Source organism: Delphinus delphis, chromosome 15 (genome assembly GCF_949987515.2).
Source record: "Delphinus delphis chromosome 15, mDelDel1.2, whole genome shotgun sequence".
NCBI classification, from domain to species: Eukaryota; Metazoa; Chordata; class Mammalia; order Artiodactyla; family Delphinidae; genus Delphinus; species Delphinus delphis.
In genome coordinates this window covers 40,127,033-40,147,328 of record NC_082697.1, presented here as the reverse complement: position 1 = coordinate 40,147,328, position 20,296 = coordinate 40,127,033, and the positions used below count along the sequence as shown (strand labels likewise).

The 20,296-nt window shown below is 36.1% G+C and overlaps 1 protein-coding gene across 1 annotated transcript in view; it reads left to right on the top strand.

Moving 5' to 3' along the window:
• The window catches only part of ESF1 (ESF1 nucleolar pre-rRNA processing protein homolog), a 58,505-nt gene that overhangs the window by 28,028 nt on the left and 10,181 nt on the right, over positions 1–20,296 (top strand). The window contains exons 10-11 of the mRNA XM_060031251.1: positions 15,472–15,593; positions 18,136–18,223. Coding sequence (XP_059887234.1) covers positions 15,472–15,593; positions 18,136–18,223 — 210 coding nt within the window. The remainder of the gene's footprint in view (positions 1–15,471; positions 15,594–18,135; positions 18,224–20,296) is intronic.

Below are 20,296 nucleotides of genomic sequence, written 5' to 3'. Positions count from 1 at the left end.
TTTAGGAGGAAGACCAGCCAGTGGACTGGAGTTGGCAGTGAGTAGCAAGATGGACAGACTGTGGGAGAAAAAAATTCACCACCTAGAAGAGCTGTAGGAGAAACAGTGTCCTCAGAGAAGAACCAGGTTTCAGTGAGACTCAAATTAGCAAGGGAATGAATAAAGAGGATTTTGTTAATAACTATTAATGACTGATTATGATGGACTAAGGTGTAGAAATGTTCTTTTTGGGGAAGGGTGGGAATGGGAATATTCAGCATATTTTTAGGAGAAGGGATGATTTGGAAGTTGTGGACTTCTTGTGATGACAGAATTAAATAGAGATAAAGGATATAATGAGATGAATACTGACCTCTTAAAGCTGTACTAGTGGTGAGACTGTCAGTGTCTGGGCAGATCTTGTCGGAAACACCCAGAGCTATGGGATTCTTAGTCTTTTGAAGGAGACATGGAAGGCAAAGAAGAAGGAAGGACTCCTTGCTGTCTCACCCTGCAAGAGGAGTCTTTCTTGACTCCCACGCGCACGGAGGCGAGAGGTGGGGTCGCAGCTCCTCCTCCCTCTACTTACTCTTTCCTCCACGCTTCACAGCTGTAGTTCTGTTTGATTCTGGTATCTGATCTTTATCCTTTGTACTTCCTTTTTCCCCATCTTTATTCCATCTCCGTTTCTCTATTCAGTGACCCAATGGGAAGCTTAAACACAGAGACCTTGATGACCTGTATCTGTGGCTATTGTGTTATTCATTCTTTATTTAGAAATAAAATGTTTTGAATCAGTTGGGCATTCATTTTGCTAGGCAGCCCGGTTTCAAACATTTTAATTTTCAGACATCTCAAAACCTGTTCACTATTTACTTTTGGCTATATTTCTTACTTCCATTTATTGCCAGTGTATCCATTATTTGAAATATAGTCGCAAAACTGTTTTTTGGTCAGAACTTTTAAAATAACCAGATGTTTAAAATTTTGAGTTCAGTGTAGAGGAGAGCATTAAATGGAAAACTAAAATAAGCTAAAAAGAATTTGCAGTTTGCTTCATGTTTTGGTGATGGGGAGGAAACCAGTTTGCAGTGCACTATCATAACTTGTACACAGCTAATACATAGCTTGAATTTTAAAACTTAGGTGTCCATTCCTTCCTTAAATCTTCCAGTTAACAGGTTGACTATAAGGGCCTTGTACGGTAATAAGCTGAAACTTTTACTGTGCCACCCCCCAAAAAAGAAAAATTAAATAATTTGTGGAATGTGTAATAAAAATGAGAAGCAGCTAGGATTATCTAAAAACAGTGGTAGCTAGCACATTTTCTCCATAGAGTTGCCAGTAAATTTCTCAGAAGTTACTGGATTATTTTAACAATAATTTTCTCTGTTAGTATTAAGATTTAATTTTTTTAAGTTTTCCAAGAAGTTTTTAAAAAAAAAGATCTAAAGCAGAACTGAAGATATTTTTATAATAGTAGTAGTTTCAGAAAGTGCTAAAAATTCCCATACCTTTTGAAGTTTTAGGTTAATTGGTCTGCTGTTTTAGGATCCCAATTAAATACGTAAATCAATAAGTGCTTCTGGTTGCCAGCATCTAGGCTGATTCTCTTAATGTGGTCCTTTCCCTCTCTGCCTGTGTGTCATGTCAGTTGTACTGTTTGCATCTGTAGCTACTATTTCCAGACAGTAGTACTTTTTTTGACTTTGCGTTAGATTTACAATCTGCCCAAAATCGGTTCAAGACCAGAGAGTGTGTTTCATGTATTGTTTTCCCGCAGCCCACAGCTATGGTGATTTGTTTGAAGTTGTGAATTCTTTGGTCTTTAAGCAGAGCTTTTGCCTATTCTATTTGAGGTTGTCCCACGTCGTCATTCTATATATTGACTGCCTGGCTAGCACACTGTCATTTTTCACACACATGTTCCATGTGTTATTTTGACAGAATTCACTCAGACTACTTTCAGCAGTTTCATTACTGCTGTTCTTTTTTTTCTAAGATTGAAAAGTCATATAACCTTATACTACTTTAACACATTTGGTTTTTTTCCCAATTTTTTTGTGATAAAATATACATAACATAAACTTTACCATCTTAACTATGTTCAAGTGTGTAGTGCAGTGGTATTAAGAACATTCATACTATTGTGCAGCCATCACAACCATCCATCTCCATATGCATTTTCATCTTTATAAAACTGAATCTCTATATCCATTAAACAAGTCTTCATTGCCCCTCCCCCAGCCCCTGGCAACCACCATTCTACTTTCTGTCTCTCTGCTTTTGGCTACTCTAAGTATCTCATATAAATGGAATCATACATACAGTATTTGTCTTTTTGTCACTGACTTATTTCAGTTAGCAGAATGTCCTCAAGGTTCATCTGTGTTGTAGCATCCTTCTTAAGGCTGAGTAATATTCCATGGTATGTATGTGTGTATATATATGTATATATGCCGCATTTTGCTTATCCAATTCATCCATTGATGGACACTTGAGTTGCTTCCATGTTTTAGCTATTACACATTCATTTTTATCCATTATCTTCTACAGGCACATGTAGTTGATTATACTCCCATTTTGCATTCACCTTTTTTGTTTCATTTCTCATACTTATTTTTACATGTTTCTAAATAATCTTTTAATCATAATGCCTGCATCACATTCCATTGTGTATCTAATTTATGTTTTAGGCTCTTTCTAATGTTTTGCTATTATGGAGGACATAATCTTATATTGAATTTTCTTAGGGATAAATTCCTATGGGTAGAACATCTTCATGCCCCTTATCATTTATCTTGAAACAGTTCTGTTAATTCATGGTGCTAACTAAGGAGCTTCTTACTTTTTAATTTATGAAGCCTCCTCAGAAATGCTGATAAAATACACAAAATCAAATCTAGTTTCTACAGTTGGCTCAGGGTTTGAAGCCACATAAAGGAAAAGGCATAAGTACTTTCTATAGATCCTTGGTTTGATATAAAACTTAATCCCACTTTGGGACCATATGCCATGTTCCTGCGCTCTGAAAGATTTGCCAGCCTTTCTCAGTGCCCTTTTGGTTAGACCATTGTAGACAACTGCTCACTGACTATAATGCAATGATAATTTAAAACTTTGAGGTCCAAGGTAAAGCTGGTAAAAATATTGTGGATTGAACTGGTAGCTAAGCAGGTTGAATCTGCAGGTATCGTGTGGGAGGGGCTCTGTATTATTTTCAATACACAGTGACACTGTTTGCCTGATGTAATCTACTAGGGGAAGAGAGTGTACAAGTAGTTTCCCCACTCTCATGATAATCTTCATTGAGGGTGGGGGATAGTTCTCATCAAATGAGCTATCAAGAGATAGCCTTAGCTCAATCTACTCATTCAGTGACATGGAAAACTTTTATCTGTAAAATTATTTGGCATAAACTTGAAAATCTGATCCTATGTATGTCAAAAGATGAGTGCCAACAATTTGACTGGGGCGGGTTCCCTTGGTGTTTGGAATGATACGCGTCAGTGGTAAATTGAAGCATGCATTTTGAAGGCGTAAGAATTGGCTTGCATAAATTAGGGATATCTGTCTGCCTTGGACTTCACCAAGCTTTTCCTAAGCATTGTCACCTTAGATTGTCATAAATCATATTTCATTTTAGGTTTCCATTGCTGCTTCTTTCTGTGGAAACATAGATTTAAAAATTTTTTTAAGTAATTTATTTGGATTCATAATTTCGAACCAGAAGCAGACTTCTCAGGGTATGGGAACAGTTTGGTCTACGGCCAGGATCACACGTGTGACAATGTCTAAGAAGCCTGTCTTCTGATTAATAAGCTGCTCTGACGGTCTTAAAAAAAAAAAAGCCAACGGAAGGCTTTGCGTATTTGCTGTTGAACGCTGCAGGCTTCTAGGCATACGTGTTGTTAGTTGGTATTCCAAGATTCTGATATCTTTTTGGACCCAAAGAATGCTTGACCCATCATAGATTACTTTCGTAGATTTCTGTCAACAGAGAATCCCTAAGAATAGAAACAGTGCTAGCTTATAAAACAAGCCATGGATATATTGAAGTCCTAATTTTCAGTGTTACTTTCATTCTCTATTAATTCTCATTCTGTAACTTTTCAATGTTGCAGTGGAGGACACTGCCAATGAAATAAACTCTGAGTTAATTACAAATACTAGAAAAGGAGTAAACCTTAAATGGTACTCTACTTCAGAGATCCCCAACTAGCATACCACCTGTGGATTACAGATTTCCCCAGGTATTGATCCCTTTAGCCTTTAGACCAACCAGAGCCCCCAACTTCGTTTCCTTCTCTGGTAGCCTCCTCCATTTACTCCAGTGTGCTGTGCAAGCATTATTTTTTATATCTGTCATAATAGGAAAAAGGTTGGGAAGACACTGCTTTCCTAATAGTTATTTGAGAAGTCTTTTTAGCAGTAGTCAGAATTACAGTTTACTTATATAAACTCAGCCCAGTATATGTGGAAAAAATACTTAGATTGCAGCAAGAAAAATATAGCTTAAGAGGTCGTTAAATATTGAAATGCTAGGGAGGTTGAAGTGCTTTTCATTTCTTTTCATTTTTATTAAAGAAAGATTTTTTTTGTTTAATTAATTTAGAAATGACATTTCGGTTGTACTGCAGCCTCAAAATGCCCTTATGTTAATAGCTTCTGTAGTCAGAACCTCTCCCAGGGAGGAAAACAGTTAGACACTCCTAAGTTTCAAGCCATCAATTTACAGGTGGATTTTCCAAAAACAGTGTATAGATCGGGACTGTCTTACAATGAAGTTTGGGATAGCATTAGTAGTTTACTGTGATCATGGAAAGAGCATAGAGGGCTTGTGTCAGAAAATCTGAGTTTAGGTACCTACTGTTCTGATGGGGATTAAATGACTAAAGGCAGTGAAACCTAGTTTAGCACACAGTTGTCAAAGACTGAACATTTACTACCCTTTTTTTTTTTAAACAACTTTATTGTGGGAAAGTAGAGCCTAGATACAAAAGTAAACACTATGTATATATACAGTTTAAAGGAAAAGAATAAAATGAACACCTGTGCACCCAGCTTAAGAAAGAACATTACCAACATATGCGGTCGCCTGTGAGACTCCTCTCTTACACCCTCTTCCTTTCTCTATCGGAATAAATTATGAAACTGCATTCCATATTAATCATCCCCCTTTTCTATACAATAGTTTTACCACCTATGCATGTATCCCTAAACAGCCTATATTTAGTTTTGTTAATTTTGAAGTTTATAAAAGCATCCTCTGTGTATTCTTCTGTCAGTTGCTTTTTGCTGTTAACGTTCTGTTTTTGAGAGTTATTCATAATCCATATGTGAAGACATGGTCCGTTAATTTTCACTGTTACATAGAATTCCATTATAGATATATCATAGTATATTTGTTCTATTGCCGGTTATTGTGGTGTTTTGCTATTATAAACAATGTCTTTGTGAATATTCTTGGACTTGTCACCTAGGTATATATTGAATTTCTTGGATATGTGTAGAATTTCTTGGTTGTACAGCATGCTCACAATTACCTTAACTAGGTCATGCCAAATTGTTTTCCCAGGTGCTTGTACCATTTTACTCTAACCAGTAGTGTGAGTTCCCATAGCTCTTTATCCTCACCATTAATTTATAATGTCAGGTGATTTTTTGCCAATTGAGTATGTAAGTAATGGTATCTCATTATGGTTTCAATTTGTGTATTACTCTCAAATGTTTGTTGAGTTCCTGCTCTGTGTGCCAGACTCTTCTCTGATAGCACTGAACAAAACAGACAAAGATCCAGGCCTTTGTGGGGTCTTACATTTTAGTGTGTATACATTGGGGGAGAGGGGATGAAGGGAATTGGTAAACAAATAAATAGGTAAAATTATCAGATGATGATTAAGGGCTATAGAAACAAAAGGATAAAACCTGGATGGGGAACAGGAAGTTCATGGGTGGGAGGGGGTAGCCATTTAAAAAGGACAGTAGGGGAAGACTTCATTGAGAAAATGACATTTGTACAAAGAGCTAATGGGAAAGACATTGCATCCTGTGTGTTATCCTGGGAAAGAACATTTCAGGCAGAGGAAGCAATAAATGCAAAAAGCCCTGAGGGGAAAGCATTTCTGATTTGTTCAGGAATAATGAGGCAGAATGAGCCAGGGAGTGGACAGTAATAGAAGGTGAGGGCAGAGAGGTGCCCAAGTCACAAAGGGTTTTGTAGACCTCTGGATGGACTTTAACTTTTACTTGAAATGCAGTGGGAAATGGAAGTGATATGACCTAACTTACGTTTTTAAAGGATCGCTCAGGCATTTGCCTAATTACTAATGAAAAGAATATTTTTTTCCTGCTTTCTTATCTGTGAAATACCTGTTCATGTCTTTTGACCATTTTTTATGTAGTGTTCTTTGTCTGTGTTTTAGTGATTCATAGGAGTTCTTCCTCTATTTGGAGTTCTTCCTATATTTTGAGCTTGTCTTTTATCAGCCATATATTTTGCACATAGCTTTTCCTAGTTTGTGACTTTCCTTTTTACTCTCTTCAGAGTGTCTTTTGAAGAACAAAAATGGTATAGTCAAGTTTATTAAACTTGTCCTTTTATTCTTATGTACCTCTAGTTCACATAAGTGTATTCATTATAATCTCTGGATTAAGACACTCTTTCATCATTGGTCCAGCATGACCTTCTTTTATTTATTTATTTTTAGTAAAAAGTAAACCCACTATAAAAGCTAGAATTGTGCAACAACTTAAATTTATCCATCTGATCTCTCCTGCTTCCCCATAACTAAGAATAACCATCATCCAGATTTCAGTATTCACTCCTTTGCTTTCCGTTGTGTATATTTTCATCTAATTTATAAGTATTTCTGAAAAGTCTGGATGCACAAAAAGGAATGAAGTACTGATATATGCTATAAAGTGGATGAACCTTGAAAATATTATGCTAAGTGAAAGAAGCCAGTCACAAAATGCCACATATTTTATATGAAATATGCAGAACAGACAATAGAGACAAGAAATAGATTAGTGGTTGGAGGGTGGGGGGGGTGTCAGAGTGTCCTGCAGGGGAGAGAGATAGGGTTTCTTTTTGAGAAGAAGAAAATGTTCTAAAATTGACTGGTGATGGTTGCATATATCTGTGAATGTACTAAAAAACATTGAATTTTATTCTTTAAATGGGTGAATTATATGGTATATGAACTATATCTCATTAAAGCTCGTAACTTTGTTAACATTGATGGGAGATGGGTTTGTATCATTTGGGACTGATTTTTGGCTTTTAAGTCCTTGATTCATCAGGAGTTGATTTTTATTTTTTTTTTGGTATGATATAAGGTGGGAATCCAATTTCAACTTCTTCTACATGGCAGATGTTTTTTATCCTCTTCCATTTATTGAATAATCTCTCCTTTCTCCCAGTAATCAGACATGTCACCTCTGTCAAGTACCAATATTTCAAAACTGTGTGGATCTATTGGTTGGTTCTCTGTTTTATTGGTCAGTAAGTTACTCTGCCTAACCCTGGACCTGTAACACACTTCCTAGAACTGGATAAAGAGCACTAATGACCCACACACCCACCCCCTCCCTTAGGCCAGTTGGTGTGAGCGCTCTGTGAAGAAACCAAACGCTGCTGCCACCACCACCAGCAGCACCAACAAACACTTGAAGCTGCCGCCTTGTGCAGTATCTTCAGGGGAGAGCCAGGCTTCAGTTAGAGCAAGAAGATGAAGAAAATGTTGAGATAAAATAATTGAGTTTTTACTGATGATGTACTGTGAATTCCAGGGAATTTAGTGGTAGAGAATTGAAGGGGGTGGAAGATAGTGACAGAGAGAGTGGATGTATAGTTAACTTCTGAGGATTAGAACATGGAAGATTAGGGGGAACCTGATGATTAGGAGCTTTTGGTGGTGACTAAGATGAATAAGGGATAAAAGTCACAGAGAGATTATTCCTGCTGGGTTCAAGATTTTGGTGGTGAGGCTGAATGCTGAGGATTAGGGAGGGAAGGGTATCTGCTGTTGCCATGGATGCACCGAGCTGGTCACCTCTTGATCCTTTTCTGGGGAGGGGCAAATTTACTGTGAACTCAGGGCTTCCCCTTGAGCCCTATTGATGTGAGTTTACAGGTAAGGAAGCCTGTGTAACTAAAGAATACACTTCCTTAATTCCAGGGCCCAGGGGCCCACTTCTGAACCCTGTCAGGAAAGGGTTGGCCTTATTCCACAGTGCTGTCTTTTATCCCTGGCTTTTAAAATACTTCAGTGTTCTAGAGTTTCACTATGATATATGTAGGTAATTTTTTGCTTGGTACCTTTATTCTTGCATAGAATTAATTGGATACCCAGAATCCTGAAGATTAGTAACTTTCCATTCATTTTAAAATTCTGAGAACTTCTCATCCATTTTCTCTTAAAATATTACCTGTTCCTCATCTTCTCTATTTTCTCCTTCTGGGAATCCCATTTGATATGTGTGGTACCTTCTCATTCTGTATCTAACTCATAGTTTCCATACCTTTGAATCTGTGCTGCATGCTGGGTAATTTCTTCAGTTCTGTCTTTCAGTTCATTAATCTTTTCTTTACCTCTGCTGTGTAACTTGGTTGACTTTATAATTTCAGTTATGTTTTTCATTTCTGGAACTTTTTTTTCTTCCCCAAATCTGTCTCATACCTTTGATAATCTTTTAATTTCTTTTGTTTTTTTAAATGTGCTGATTTTATATTGTTTCTGTTAATTCCAAAATCTATAGTCCTTATAGGTCTGACTTATTTGGTTTTCAGCTTACTCTGGTTCATATTGAATTTTGATTGTGATCTAATTGTTCTTGGATCTTTCTTTACCTATGGGAATTCTCAGAGGCCTGAGTCAAAAAAATACTTCTTTTAGAGAGTACTTGCCAGGTACCTAAGGGCACTTCCAATCCTGGACCTATTGAAACCAAATTTTTGGATTAGGGTGTTTGGGGCCACACAAATAGTGTGAATTCTAGCCACAAACTCATGGATTTGTGGACTTGTGGTTATAAATTCTCTGGGGGGAAAATGTGTTTTTACTTCCCTTGTTCTGCCCATGGCCAAAGCCCAAACAGGCATGTATCCCTTCTAAATTGTTGGAGGAGGAGCAGCATCTACTAAAGGATCCTGGCTTCATGGTAGTGGTCTCTGGGACCTGCCATCATGATCGGGCTCCAAACTTTGCCTCCTGCCTCCTTGGCTAACAGCCCATTAAAACCCAAGATCCATGCTAGACCAGAGCAGATTAGTGCATGTCCCCAACGAAAATTCCCTACTTCTGAGCTAGTATAACATTTCTGTTTGAGCTTTCTTATTTTGACTAAATTCCAAAAAATTGCCTTCATTTCCTTACGTCTTACCCATTCATTAAAGTTTTCATTTTTCTGCCTTGTCTATAAACATTATGTATAAAAAATAACAATAGATCTTCTTTGCCACAAATTAAAGAGCAGAATAGTTTCATCAGACTTGGCCAGAATTTTACTTTAGTATTAAGGACAGCTTGCTATTACGTACATTGTGATCACAAACTACTTGAAAGGCAAAGGAAACATACAAATAAAGTACAGACAAATACAGGAAACAATAACTCCCTAATGAAGCCCAAATGTCTTGTATTTGAAGTCAGCTTTTTAAGAACATTTGATTCTAAGAAGCAGGGACAGGTTGATTCACAGTAAGATGAATATACTTGCAAATGGAAGACATCATTCTACAGGAGAGTAAAAGGAGATTCAGAAGAGGTTAGAGAATGATAAGCTCAAATTCAAGGCGAATACAAAACAGTTGCTACCCACTGAAACAGCTTTTAGACTGTTAATGAAGCATTAACATTTCTTCATTTAGTACATACTTTGAGAGTGTCTCCTATGAATACCTCATTGACTATTTTAGGAGAAAGAGAATTAAATGCTATATGAGAAGCCATTCCCAGTCTAAGTAGCTTACCTATACTACCCTTTTATCCTTATTATATTTATTATAGCTGTCTGTATTGTTTCCATATAGTAGATATAACGGTATTCTAACAATATTAAGTACATACAAGGAGCATTTGTTGGCTCTGAATTTTGCTATTTACTGTTATTCCCAAGGCTAGTTGTTATTTTACTTTTTAATTTCATGAACTGTTGCTCCCTGTCTGTAAGGTTGGGAACAAATTTGACTCATGTATCCTTTCAGTTGCACTTCCATTCATTCAGCAGACATTTATTCAGCATGTGCTGTGTACTTGGCCCTCCACTAGCCATAGGGTTACCTTTGTGGGGGAAAAAAAGCAAGCCGTGGCCTCTACTGTCATGGAGTCTGCAACCTAGTAAGGGTGATAACCATTAATAATAGTTAAAAAAAATAATCACACAAACATAAAATTGCAGCTGTGATAAATAGTGCAGAATAAAAGAATATGGTACTGTAAGAGTTTAGGAGAGAGGGATTTACAGAAGTTCGAATTATGAACCAAAGTCTGAACAATGTTCTAAACAAATCTTGAACCAAGTTCGAAACACTTAAAATCTTCATCTTTAAAAACTACAAAGATTGATAGTTTTGCTATCTGATATGCTTTAAGGATAAGTAAATGTCTCCTTCCCTCTCCCCACACCATTGGGGAAAACTGACTAGTTTGAAAGGGTGCCTTTGATGTCAGTGTTCCTCAGGGCATGGTTACACACAGAGTGAATTCCAAGTTGGGAGTTCAGTTGGCGATGGTAGGTAGTTACATTTTAAAGGGTACTTTTGGGATTGAGTGTTAACATGGTCTCATTTAAACATACAACATACATAAATAAAGACTGAGCCGTAAGTGTTCGTAAGTATTCTCAATGGATCCTAAGTTCTCACATACATAAAAAAGTGCCAGTTTCAGCCTATATCAGAAATCTTAAAACATGTATTTTGTTTTTATAAACAAAACCAGCCATAGTACCTAGTTGAGTTATTTTAAGTTATTCATGTTCTGTCCCTTGAAGACTTTTCAAAATTTCAAATGAGCAAGTTCAGAAGAAATGTATATTCTTACTTCAGTGGATTTTGAAAGGATATTTAAAAGAATTTTTGTGTGTATGCAAACTGCCAAAATAAGTCTGAATGAATTGCGCTTAAGTTATTATTGTTATAATTCAGTCATCTGTGCTCATGGTTGGTTTTAAAAGAATTTTTCACCCCTTATTTGTAGGGTTATTGATGTTATTTTTAACTAATTCAGCAGTCCTTGCCTATATGCTTAAATTGTTAAAAAACAAACGCACAAAACTAGACATTTATAATGAAGTTGTTTTTCAGTCACGTAGTGGCTGCTCTCAAATGAAGCTAAAAGTGTCTGAAGAATGTTCTTGTGCATATGCCAGGAAGCTTCTGGAATGGGTATATTTTTAAGAATTTAGAACATAAACAGCTGTGATCCGTGGCAGGAGATTTAAATGACCTCATGATGACAGCAAGAACAAAGCATTTTTAAGTTATCATGGTGGTGTGTTAATTCATTGCAATGTGTTTGTTATTCTACTATTTTGGTGTATTAAGTGAGAGCCAGGCAAAAAATTACAGACTGTATTTAACTGAAAATACTATTTCTTTATTGTTGTAAACAAACTAAATACCAGAAAAATATTTCCCAAGAAGGATATTTCATGAATTATTTAGAGCCATAGGTCCTAAAAAAAAAAAATGCATGAACCACTTTGGGATAAAGGCCATTTATTTAGATCCTAAAGTTTTGATTCATTTTCTGTTGGAGAGACTATGTTCCAAACATGAAAGATCAAACAGTTGGCTTGAAATAAGAATTCCTCCTTCAAGACAGATCAATTAAGTGCTTATTAAGTACTTACTATGTGTCTGGCACTATGCTAAATATTATGCAATACAAAAGAAGGTGACTTCAGCTGCCTTTGTTCTAGTTGGAAAAAAAGGCATACTCAGTTGAAACTTCTAAACTAAAAAAAGACATTATTATAATCAAGTACCAAACAAAAATAATACATAATTTATGTGATACAAATAATGAAGTAGCCCTTCTCTTCAGAAATGACTTCTAATGCTTAAAGAACAAGAAAGGGAGAATTGTTTCCAATCACCTGTCCTGAAACAGATCTATATCACCTTTTGGTTCCCTCAGAAACAACCTATGGTATCTTGAACTAATGGTGACTGAAGTTTGACTCAGTATCTTTTTCCCACTGTAACTGAGCATGACCCTATGGGGCCTTCCTAAGACAGACCCCTCCCCCATGTCCTCTGCTTTAGCTCCTCTCTGAAGTACGCAGATAACAGTATATAATGCACATTTCCTGAGTTGTTTTACAGATGTTAAAACCCCCACCAAATGGAAGAAATTAACTATTTGATGACCATGAGCACATAGCCCCCAGACCTACTCGTGCCTAAGGATTGATAATGTTAATGCCTATGACAGTACCCCGTTACCTCACCATCAACCAATCAGAGAATTGTACACGAGCTGATCACATACCCTGGGATTCCTCTCGCTCACCTTGCCTTTAAAAATGCTTTGCTGAAACCCATTGGGGAGTTCAGGCTTTTTGAGCATTAGCTACCCTGGACTCCTTGTTTGGCACCTGCAATAAATGCTGCACCTTCCTTCACAAAAAAATGAAGGAAGGGAAGGGAAGGGGAAGGGAGGAAAAAGGGAAGGAAAGAAATGACTTCTAATCATTGTCTAGGACAGTGGTTCTCAACTAGGGGTGATTTTGCTCCCTAGAGGACATTTGGCAATTCTGGAGAGATTTTTTTATTTTCATAACTGGGGGCTACTGGCAGCTAGTGTGGAGAGGCCAGATATATTGCTTAACATTCTGTAATGCACAGTCCTTCACAACAAAGAATTATCTGGTCCAAAATGACAGTTGTACTGAAATGAGAAACCCTGGTGTAGAACCTACAAATGTCAGTGATAAGTTTTGAAATAGTGGGAAATGGACTCCCGTCTTCTCCTAGACCTCTGTTGCCCTGGTAATGCTGTTTGCCTGAGGCCATTTGGATCCTTACATAGAAATGAGCATTGAGGATTTATAAACTTTTGAACATTGTATGCAAGTTTTTCCAGTACAGTGTTTGAGAGAGAGATTCCATAGGTTTTTGGGTTTTTTTTTTTACATTTTATTATTATTACTTTTTAAATTATTTATTTATTCATTTGGCTGCACTGGGTCTTAGCTGCAGCATGCGGGATCTAGTTCCCTGACCAGGGATCAAACCCTGGCCCCCCGCATTGGGAGCGTGGGGTCTTAACCACTGGACCACCAGGGAAGTCCCAGAGATTCCATAGTTTTTATCAAATTCTAAAGGTATCCATATTCCCCAAAAATGTCAAGACCCAGTCACGTGTGGAGTAGTTCATAGAGATTGAGACACATTAAACTAATGTTCTAGTCACCTAAAAGAAACAGTAACACCTTTCTTAGCATCATGCCAAGATAGAAGCAGAGTTTAAGTTTCAAGGATTAAAATTAACCAGAGAATACATTTTGGCGGGGGGAAAAAACACTCTAAATATATTACTTAATTTAGTATTTTGGAGTAATAAAATCTTTCTTAATATATGAGGAAATTAGAATACCTTAAGGATTATTATTTAAACATCATATTTAATAACACAATACTGTGCATTTAGAATTTGAGACTGGACTGTGTGCTGACCCACAGGCATAATATATAAATTGTTTTATTTTGCTGTTCGAACTCAACTTGTTTTGTCAGGATTTGCTTCTTTCTCCCAATTGAGGATCCAAGTTTACATTTCCTAAGGTGCTGTGTATCTGTTGATTCAGTCAGAGATCTGGACATGTTTTATACAGTTCACATTTCTCCTGAAAACTGTTTAGTAAAGTGATTGTGTTTTTCTTATAAGAAACGTTTTTGAATTGAGAGTTGTGTTTCTGATTTGGCATCCCGTAAATCAGAGAGTATCCCATAAATCAGGCATACCAGCAGTATGTCATGAAAACAAATCTACATAACCTTGAGTATGCATATACCTTAATACTTTTTTAACTTACAGAAATTTAGAGATTAAGTCTTGGCTTAAGAGCCAAAGAGGGGACCTTATAGATCATCTGTTCCAGCTGTTTTTGCTATTCTTTGGGGCTCAGGACCCAAAGCACCACTTTTAGCTGTTTTGTATATTTGGACTTCTACCAAATATTTTCTTTTAGGAGAAAAAAGGTGTATGCGGGAGGAGGGATTTGCATGCTTCTGATCCAGACTAACCTCATTTTGCAGATAAGGAACCTGAGGCCCAAAACTTTAGATTTTATTCGTGGGCTATACGTTTCTTTATTTTATATCAAACCAGCATTTCACATGTATCTGGTAATAGTATAGAGGACAGTTAGGAGTTAAAATTGTAGCTGTATGGCTTCCTAGTTGTGTGTTCTTAGGCAAGTTGCTGAACGTTCTCAGTCTCAGTATACTCATCTGGGGAAAGGGGAATTATTATATCCTTAGGATGGTTTTCACTTTCTTAGAATTTAGAATGTATCTGGAAAGATAATCTGGGTTGACCTTGTCTCTAGATTCATTCCATTAATTTTTTAATGGATTTTGTGTCCTCTAAATGTTAAAACTCCCTCTCCCCAAACCCAACCATGACCTCCCCAAAACACTACAGAGTAAAACAAACATCTGTATTATCAAAGGGGATAACACAGTGGTCACGTTTCCTTTACTTTGACAGTAATGAGGTCTTCATGAACTGATAGATGAGCCTTGGGGCCTTTTCTTTCTTCTCACCCCACTCTAGTTGTTTCATAAGCCACCTAGACACATGAATCAGGAACTGCAGAATATAATGAACAAGGACCTTGAGAGATAACTACAAGATAGAATAACATCATTGAAAGAACTTAAACATACAAGGTGGAATCTGAACTTGATACTCCTTTTGATCTTAAAGTTGTGGATTCACAGAGTGAGTTCTTGAGGAGAAATTACAGGAATTCTTTCTTCCTGGGGCATTTCAACAGGGATTGCCTTACTAATCAATTTTTGTTAGTCACTTGTAGTTTCCAGGGAATACAGTCTTTTACTTGGGCAAAGAAGCAAGTAGAAATAATTATGTTAAAGACCACTTACCTTTTGTTACCCAAGATTAATTAGTAGTCATATCCTGAGAAGATTTTGTTCCAGAATTTTTCTTAGTGTCTCAAGCAATTCAATTAAGTACAGAGAAGTGAATTTTGAGCTTAAATAAAGGAGTTTTCTTTAGTAGCTTGACCATATATTTATTTGCTGAGTTGGTTTGTTCATTTCAGTTTGGTTAGGTTTATTGTCATTTGTTGTTGGGAAATAGCTTTGATATAGATTGATACTACATTACTCTGAGACATTGTAGTGTTGCATTTTATCTTGTTACTCTAGTAAATACATGTAAATTAACCTTTTTGGTAAATTGCATTTTTCAGTGAATGAAGCTTTTAAACTAACTTATCTGTGTTTTCTCTTAGGCCTTAAAGAAAGTGCAGAAGAGATGGTCAAAAACAAATTGGAAGGAAAGGATAAACTGACCCCATGGGAACAATTTTTAGAGAAGAAGAAAGAGAAAAAAAGACTGAAAAAGAAACAAAAGGTATCAGTGATAATCATGACTGAATAATTCCGAATAATTATTGAGCAACCACTAAGTATCAGAAGGTACCAGGTGCTTGGCATCTAGTATCTCATAATGTGACCACTCACTGCAGTGGGTGAAGTGTTTTCTGCAAGGCTGCATAATGATACACGAAGCCTGTATCATTTAACCTAACTGCCTTGCTCTAATATTTTACATTTATGTGCTACCTAAATAAATGCATAGTTTAGTCGATTTCTAGATGTAAGACAGTTTGATTCTATTCTGTGTTTTTGAGGAAGAGAGGTACATACAGACATTTTTACTTGAGGATGTATACATAGAGAAATTTTCAACATGAATGAAATTTTTTCTTTGTATTTCCGTTTCTCAAGCTGCGTTTTTCACTTTTCAGTATTATTTTATTGTATAGATCTTTTAACATCATATTGTCATTAGATTCCTTTATCAGAGATATTTTCTCTGTGCTAATATGTTGTCTGTGAAAAATCTGATTTGACTCCTATCATTCAGGGATAACATCTTTCCAGAGTTAGAGTCCTTAGTAATAGCAGAGACCACTTAGGGTTTTTGCCAATAAGAGTACTCTATCTTGTCAACGAAATGCAGCATTCTAGCAATGCATTTATTGTCTTAAGATGGTATCACTAATCACAGAATTTTACAACTTTTAGGAATCTTAAATGATTAGTTTTCGTCCAACCCTGACGTTTTATAGTTGTAGAAAATTAAGTGATTCGTCTGAGGATACACAGCTTGTTAATGGCCAAGCTGAGACCAGAAACCAGATCTCTTGCTCCAGTGCTCTTGCTACTGTATTGTGTTGTTTCTCTCCGTATGATGTAAGCTTGTGCTTTTGGTACAAGAGCTGCAATATTGAAAGAGGGCTACAAAATTGAATGATGCAATGGAGTGAGTTTTGAACTCCTGTTATACTCAGTGTTTTTGGAAATGGATAGTAAAATGAGGAAATGAGGTAAGAGCCCTGCCCCCATTGATATGCTGCCTCTCTCAGGCAGTAAAATATCTTTTAAGTGGAATAATTCCACAAGTTATTAAGCCATCAGTTTATTGGAAGACTTACAAATGAGTCTTTATGGGGTCAATAAAGTAGTCATTCTTTTCTGAGATCTTTAGCAGCTATTGTCTTTGATTTTCATTTGGTGCTTTGAGATTATCTTCTGCTTTAACGCTTTCCCTTCATTGGGCTTAGACTGGACTCATTTTATCAATAATATCAAAAATACATCAGTTGAGTGCCCAGTTTGTTCTAGACTCAGCTCTATACTGGACTTGGTGATTCCAGCAGATCTCTTCCACCTCCCCAGGTTCTTCACATATAGAAGAGTTTCAAGAATTCAAGTTAAAAATACTTTTTCCCCTTTTCCTCTTCGTGACTTCAATTTGATATTGAGAAATTATTACTAAAGAAATGAATATGTTTATACGCCATAGTTGATATACTATAATTTAGATCTAAAAAACAGTTTAAAAAATGTGAATAAATATGTGGTTAGCTGTATAAGTATTTCATAATCTTTGTTAGAAACATCATATTACTGATGAATTGGTTATAATAGTTTGGTGAAAAAGTTCTTAGAAGCCCTTGTTCTTAAAAGGATAGTAATATCAAAATGAATATTTTTTAGAGCTTGGTGGGTCTTCTTCAGCATGTAGGATGATGTTTAGCAATGTGCATTCTAAATGTTTTTGTTGAAACGACTCATGTTTTAGATTCCTGGGGATAAACTCAATCTGGTTAGTCTGATCTCAGTTTGCATATGTTCTGTGTATTTTATAGACTTGATTTTTAAAATTTAAATATACTAATTTAGTAAACTGTTCAGATTTGATTAGGGAAAATGTAACCAACAGATGTGCTTAAAAATAGCACAAAAGTTTTCATGAGTGGATTATAGATAAAACAAGGTAATTGTTGAAGTTGGGTGATGAGAACGGTAAGTTCATTATCATTTTCTTTAAATAACCAGCAGATGAATTGCTTTAATGATTTAAAAGATAACCCACAATGCAGTACTTCAAGCTATTGATAATCACTGCCATTTCTTAGTTTCGTGAGAGATGAGGCAGGCCACCTCTCTTCACTGATCACCCATCTCAAAGTATTCTTCTCCTTGAATGTCTGTATTTTATTTTTGTCTCTTTGGCACTTCCTATCTTGAATTACTATTACTATTACTATATATATGTCTGTTTATGTGTCTATAACTTCTTTTAATAGATTGTAAAATTTTTGAAGACAAAAACCATGTATCTGATAACTCATTTCTCTCAAAAGCCCTACATAGTTCCTGCATTTACTAAGTATTCCATAAGTATTTGTTGAACAAACAAAAGAGTTACTCAGGAGTTATTTTATAAACTGATCCATTTAAAAAACTATTTTAATTTTAAATTGAACTGCTTGATTTAAAAGAAGTATGGTTTTTCTTTTTTTTTTTTTTTTTTGGTTTTTCTTGACGCTTGTATATTTTGGTCCTTATAATAAACTGTATGTATTTTTATATTCAACTTTAAGGCTCTTGCTGAAGAGGCCAGTGAAGATGAAGTTCCCTCTGATGTTGATATGAATGACCCATACTTTGCCGAAGAAGCTAAAAAAATAGGTAAGCCAGCCCATATTTGTAGTTTTCACTTGGAATCTAAAGTCCGCCTGTGTGTGCCTATTCACACATACTCTTTTTCCTTCTGATAAACACTTTGTTTCACTAAAAAAATAAAAAAATAAAAAATAAAATTCCTAGAATTTGTATAGCTCCCTAGTGGCTTATAAGCAAGTTTGTCCTATGGAATGTAACCATTGATCGGATCAGGAGGGGTCAGCATGCCCCCTGTACATACAAGAAATAATTTCAATATAGGAAACTTTGGGTAATATTAATTTAACAGTTTACTGGAGATTGCCTTTCTGGGAAATATCCTTATAGACAGATTGACTATAAAAGGATGAGGAAAAAAAGGAAGTCATATTTTTGAGTGCCTTCACTGCTTTATTATAACACATCCATTCTACGTCTCTCTTTGCACAGACTATGAAGAATTGAAAGCATGGAATAAATTTGTTTATATATTTGTGGATATGTGTATGATTTTTTTTAATTTTTACATGATTTACATGTGTGAAACAGGGTTTCATTCGTAGTATGAAAGCTTTTCGGCTCAAACAGACAAAAGCATCTATGTTTCATTTTATCCCCTTTTCATTTATTCTGCTTCATTATGAGCTTCATTGTAGCTGAAAGCCAGCTTCCTCCCCTTTTTCCTTGAATCCCTAAACTATCAGGTATCTGATTTCCTATATCCAGGGAACTTTGTTTCCATTGCGCATGCACCAGTCATTCTTTCCTGAATGCTTTCATTCTTACCTTTTTGGTATGTATAAATTGTGTGTGTGTATAAAAGTGTGTGGTAAGGTTCAGGCCATACTTGGACAAGTCAGTGCAGGACCACTGTAAGCATTTTCCATTTGTTCTCATGCATTTTGCTTCCCCCTGCTCTGCATACCACACACATGAACCCCAAAGGCTTGTTGCTGGAGCAACTCCAAGCTGGCATTGTAAAGAGAAGGATTTTATGAAGTTTCCCTGCTTCTTGTCCCTTGTGACTAGTGGGCCAGAATAGTTCTCAGCAGGAAAGTCAAAATTGCTCAAAATTATTTCTTGGTTGTTATAGCCTTTTATCACTGACATTCTATTGATGAAAAGGAGATCAAGATGAATAAAGTCTATTATAGGATGTGAGATTCTTAGGAATTGGAAAGGGAAATGGAAACTTAGCATATTCTGCTTTTTATCATACCTGAGCAGTCATTTCTAGAAGATGATGGATTTTAGCCTTATCCTCCGATTTCAGGAAACCAAGTTTATAACAGAGAAATGCGAAGCATTATAGTTTCCTTGTTCTCATTCCAAAGTGCTTCATTTGGCATGTGAAATCTGGTCAAACTGCAGAACTCGGGGTAGGATTCAAAGAGTAATTTAAATAGCTTGGTGGCTTGGGTAGCTTGTTTCTTGGAATCAGCACATTTAAATTGTGAATAGTTTTCCCTAAAGTTAGTATCCAAAGTTCCAAGGGAAATGCAGATTACGTTTGCTTGCTTTCGATATACTTTTGATTTCAGCATACTTTCTAGGAATAATTATTTATATCTGGGCTTAAGGGCTTTAAGGAAAAAGAAAAACAAAAGAGTGAATTTTTTTTTTTTTTTAGATAAAGTTAGGACTAAAAAATGGTATCTTGACATGTTTATTCATTCTATCAATAAATATTTTTGAGTGCCTACCAGGTGCCGAGCACTCTGCTAGGCTAGAGATACAGCACTAATAATAGAAGCTAAGTTACATCCTTTAAGTAGATTATAGTTTTAGGGAAGACATGCTAAACAGGTAAACAAATAAGAATATTATGCAAATATGATCACTGTTTTAAAGGAACTAATAAATAGGGTAATACAGAGCATATAACTGGGAGGAAGAAGGAGAGTAGCTTTCTTCATATAGGGTCGGCAAAGCAGGCTTCTCTGAGATGGTGACGTTTGAGCTGAGACCTGCAGAATGAGAAGGAGTCAGGCAGAGAGAGTTGGGGGAAGAGCATTGCAAATGAGAGGAAAATGGGTAGAACAGCTATGAGGTGAGAAAGAACTGGTGTCAGAGAAATGGAAAGATACCAGTGTGGCTGGA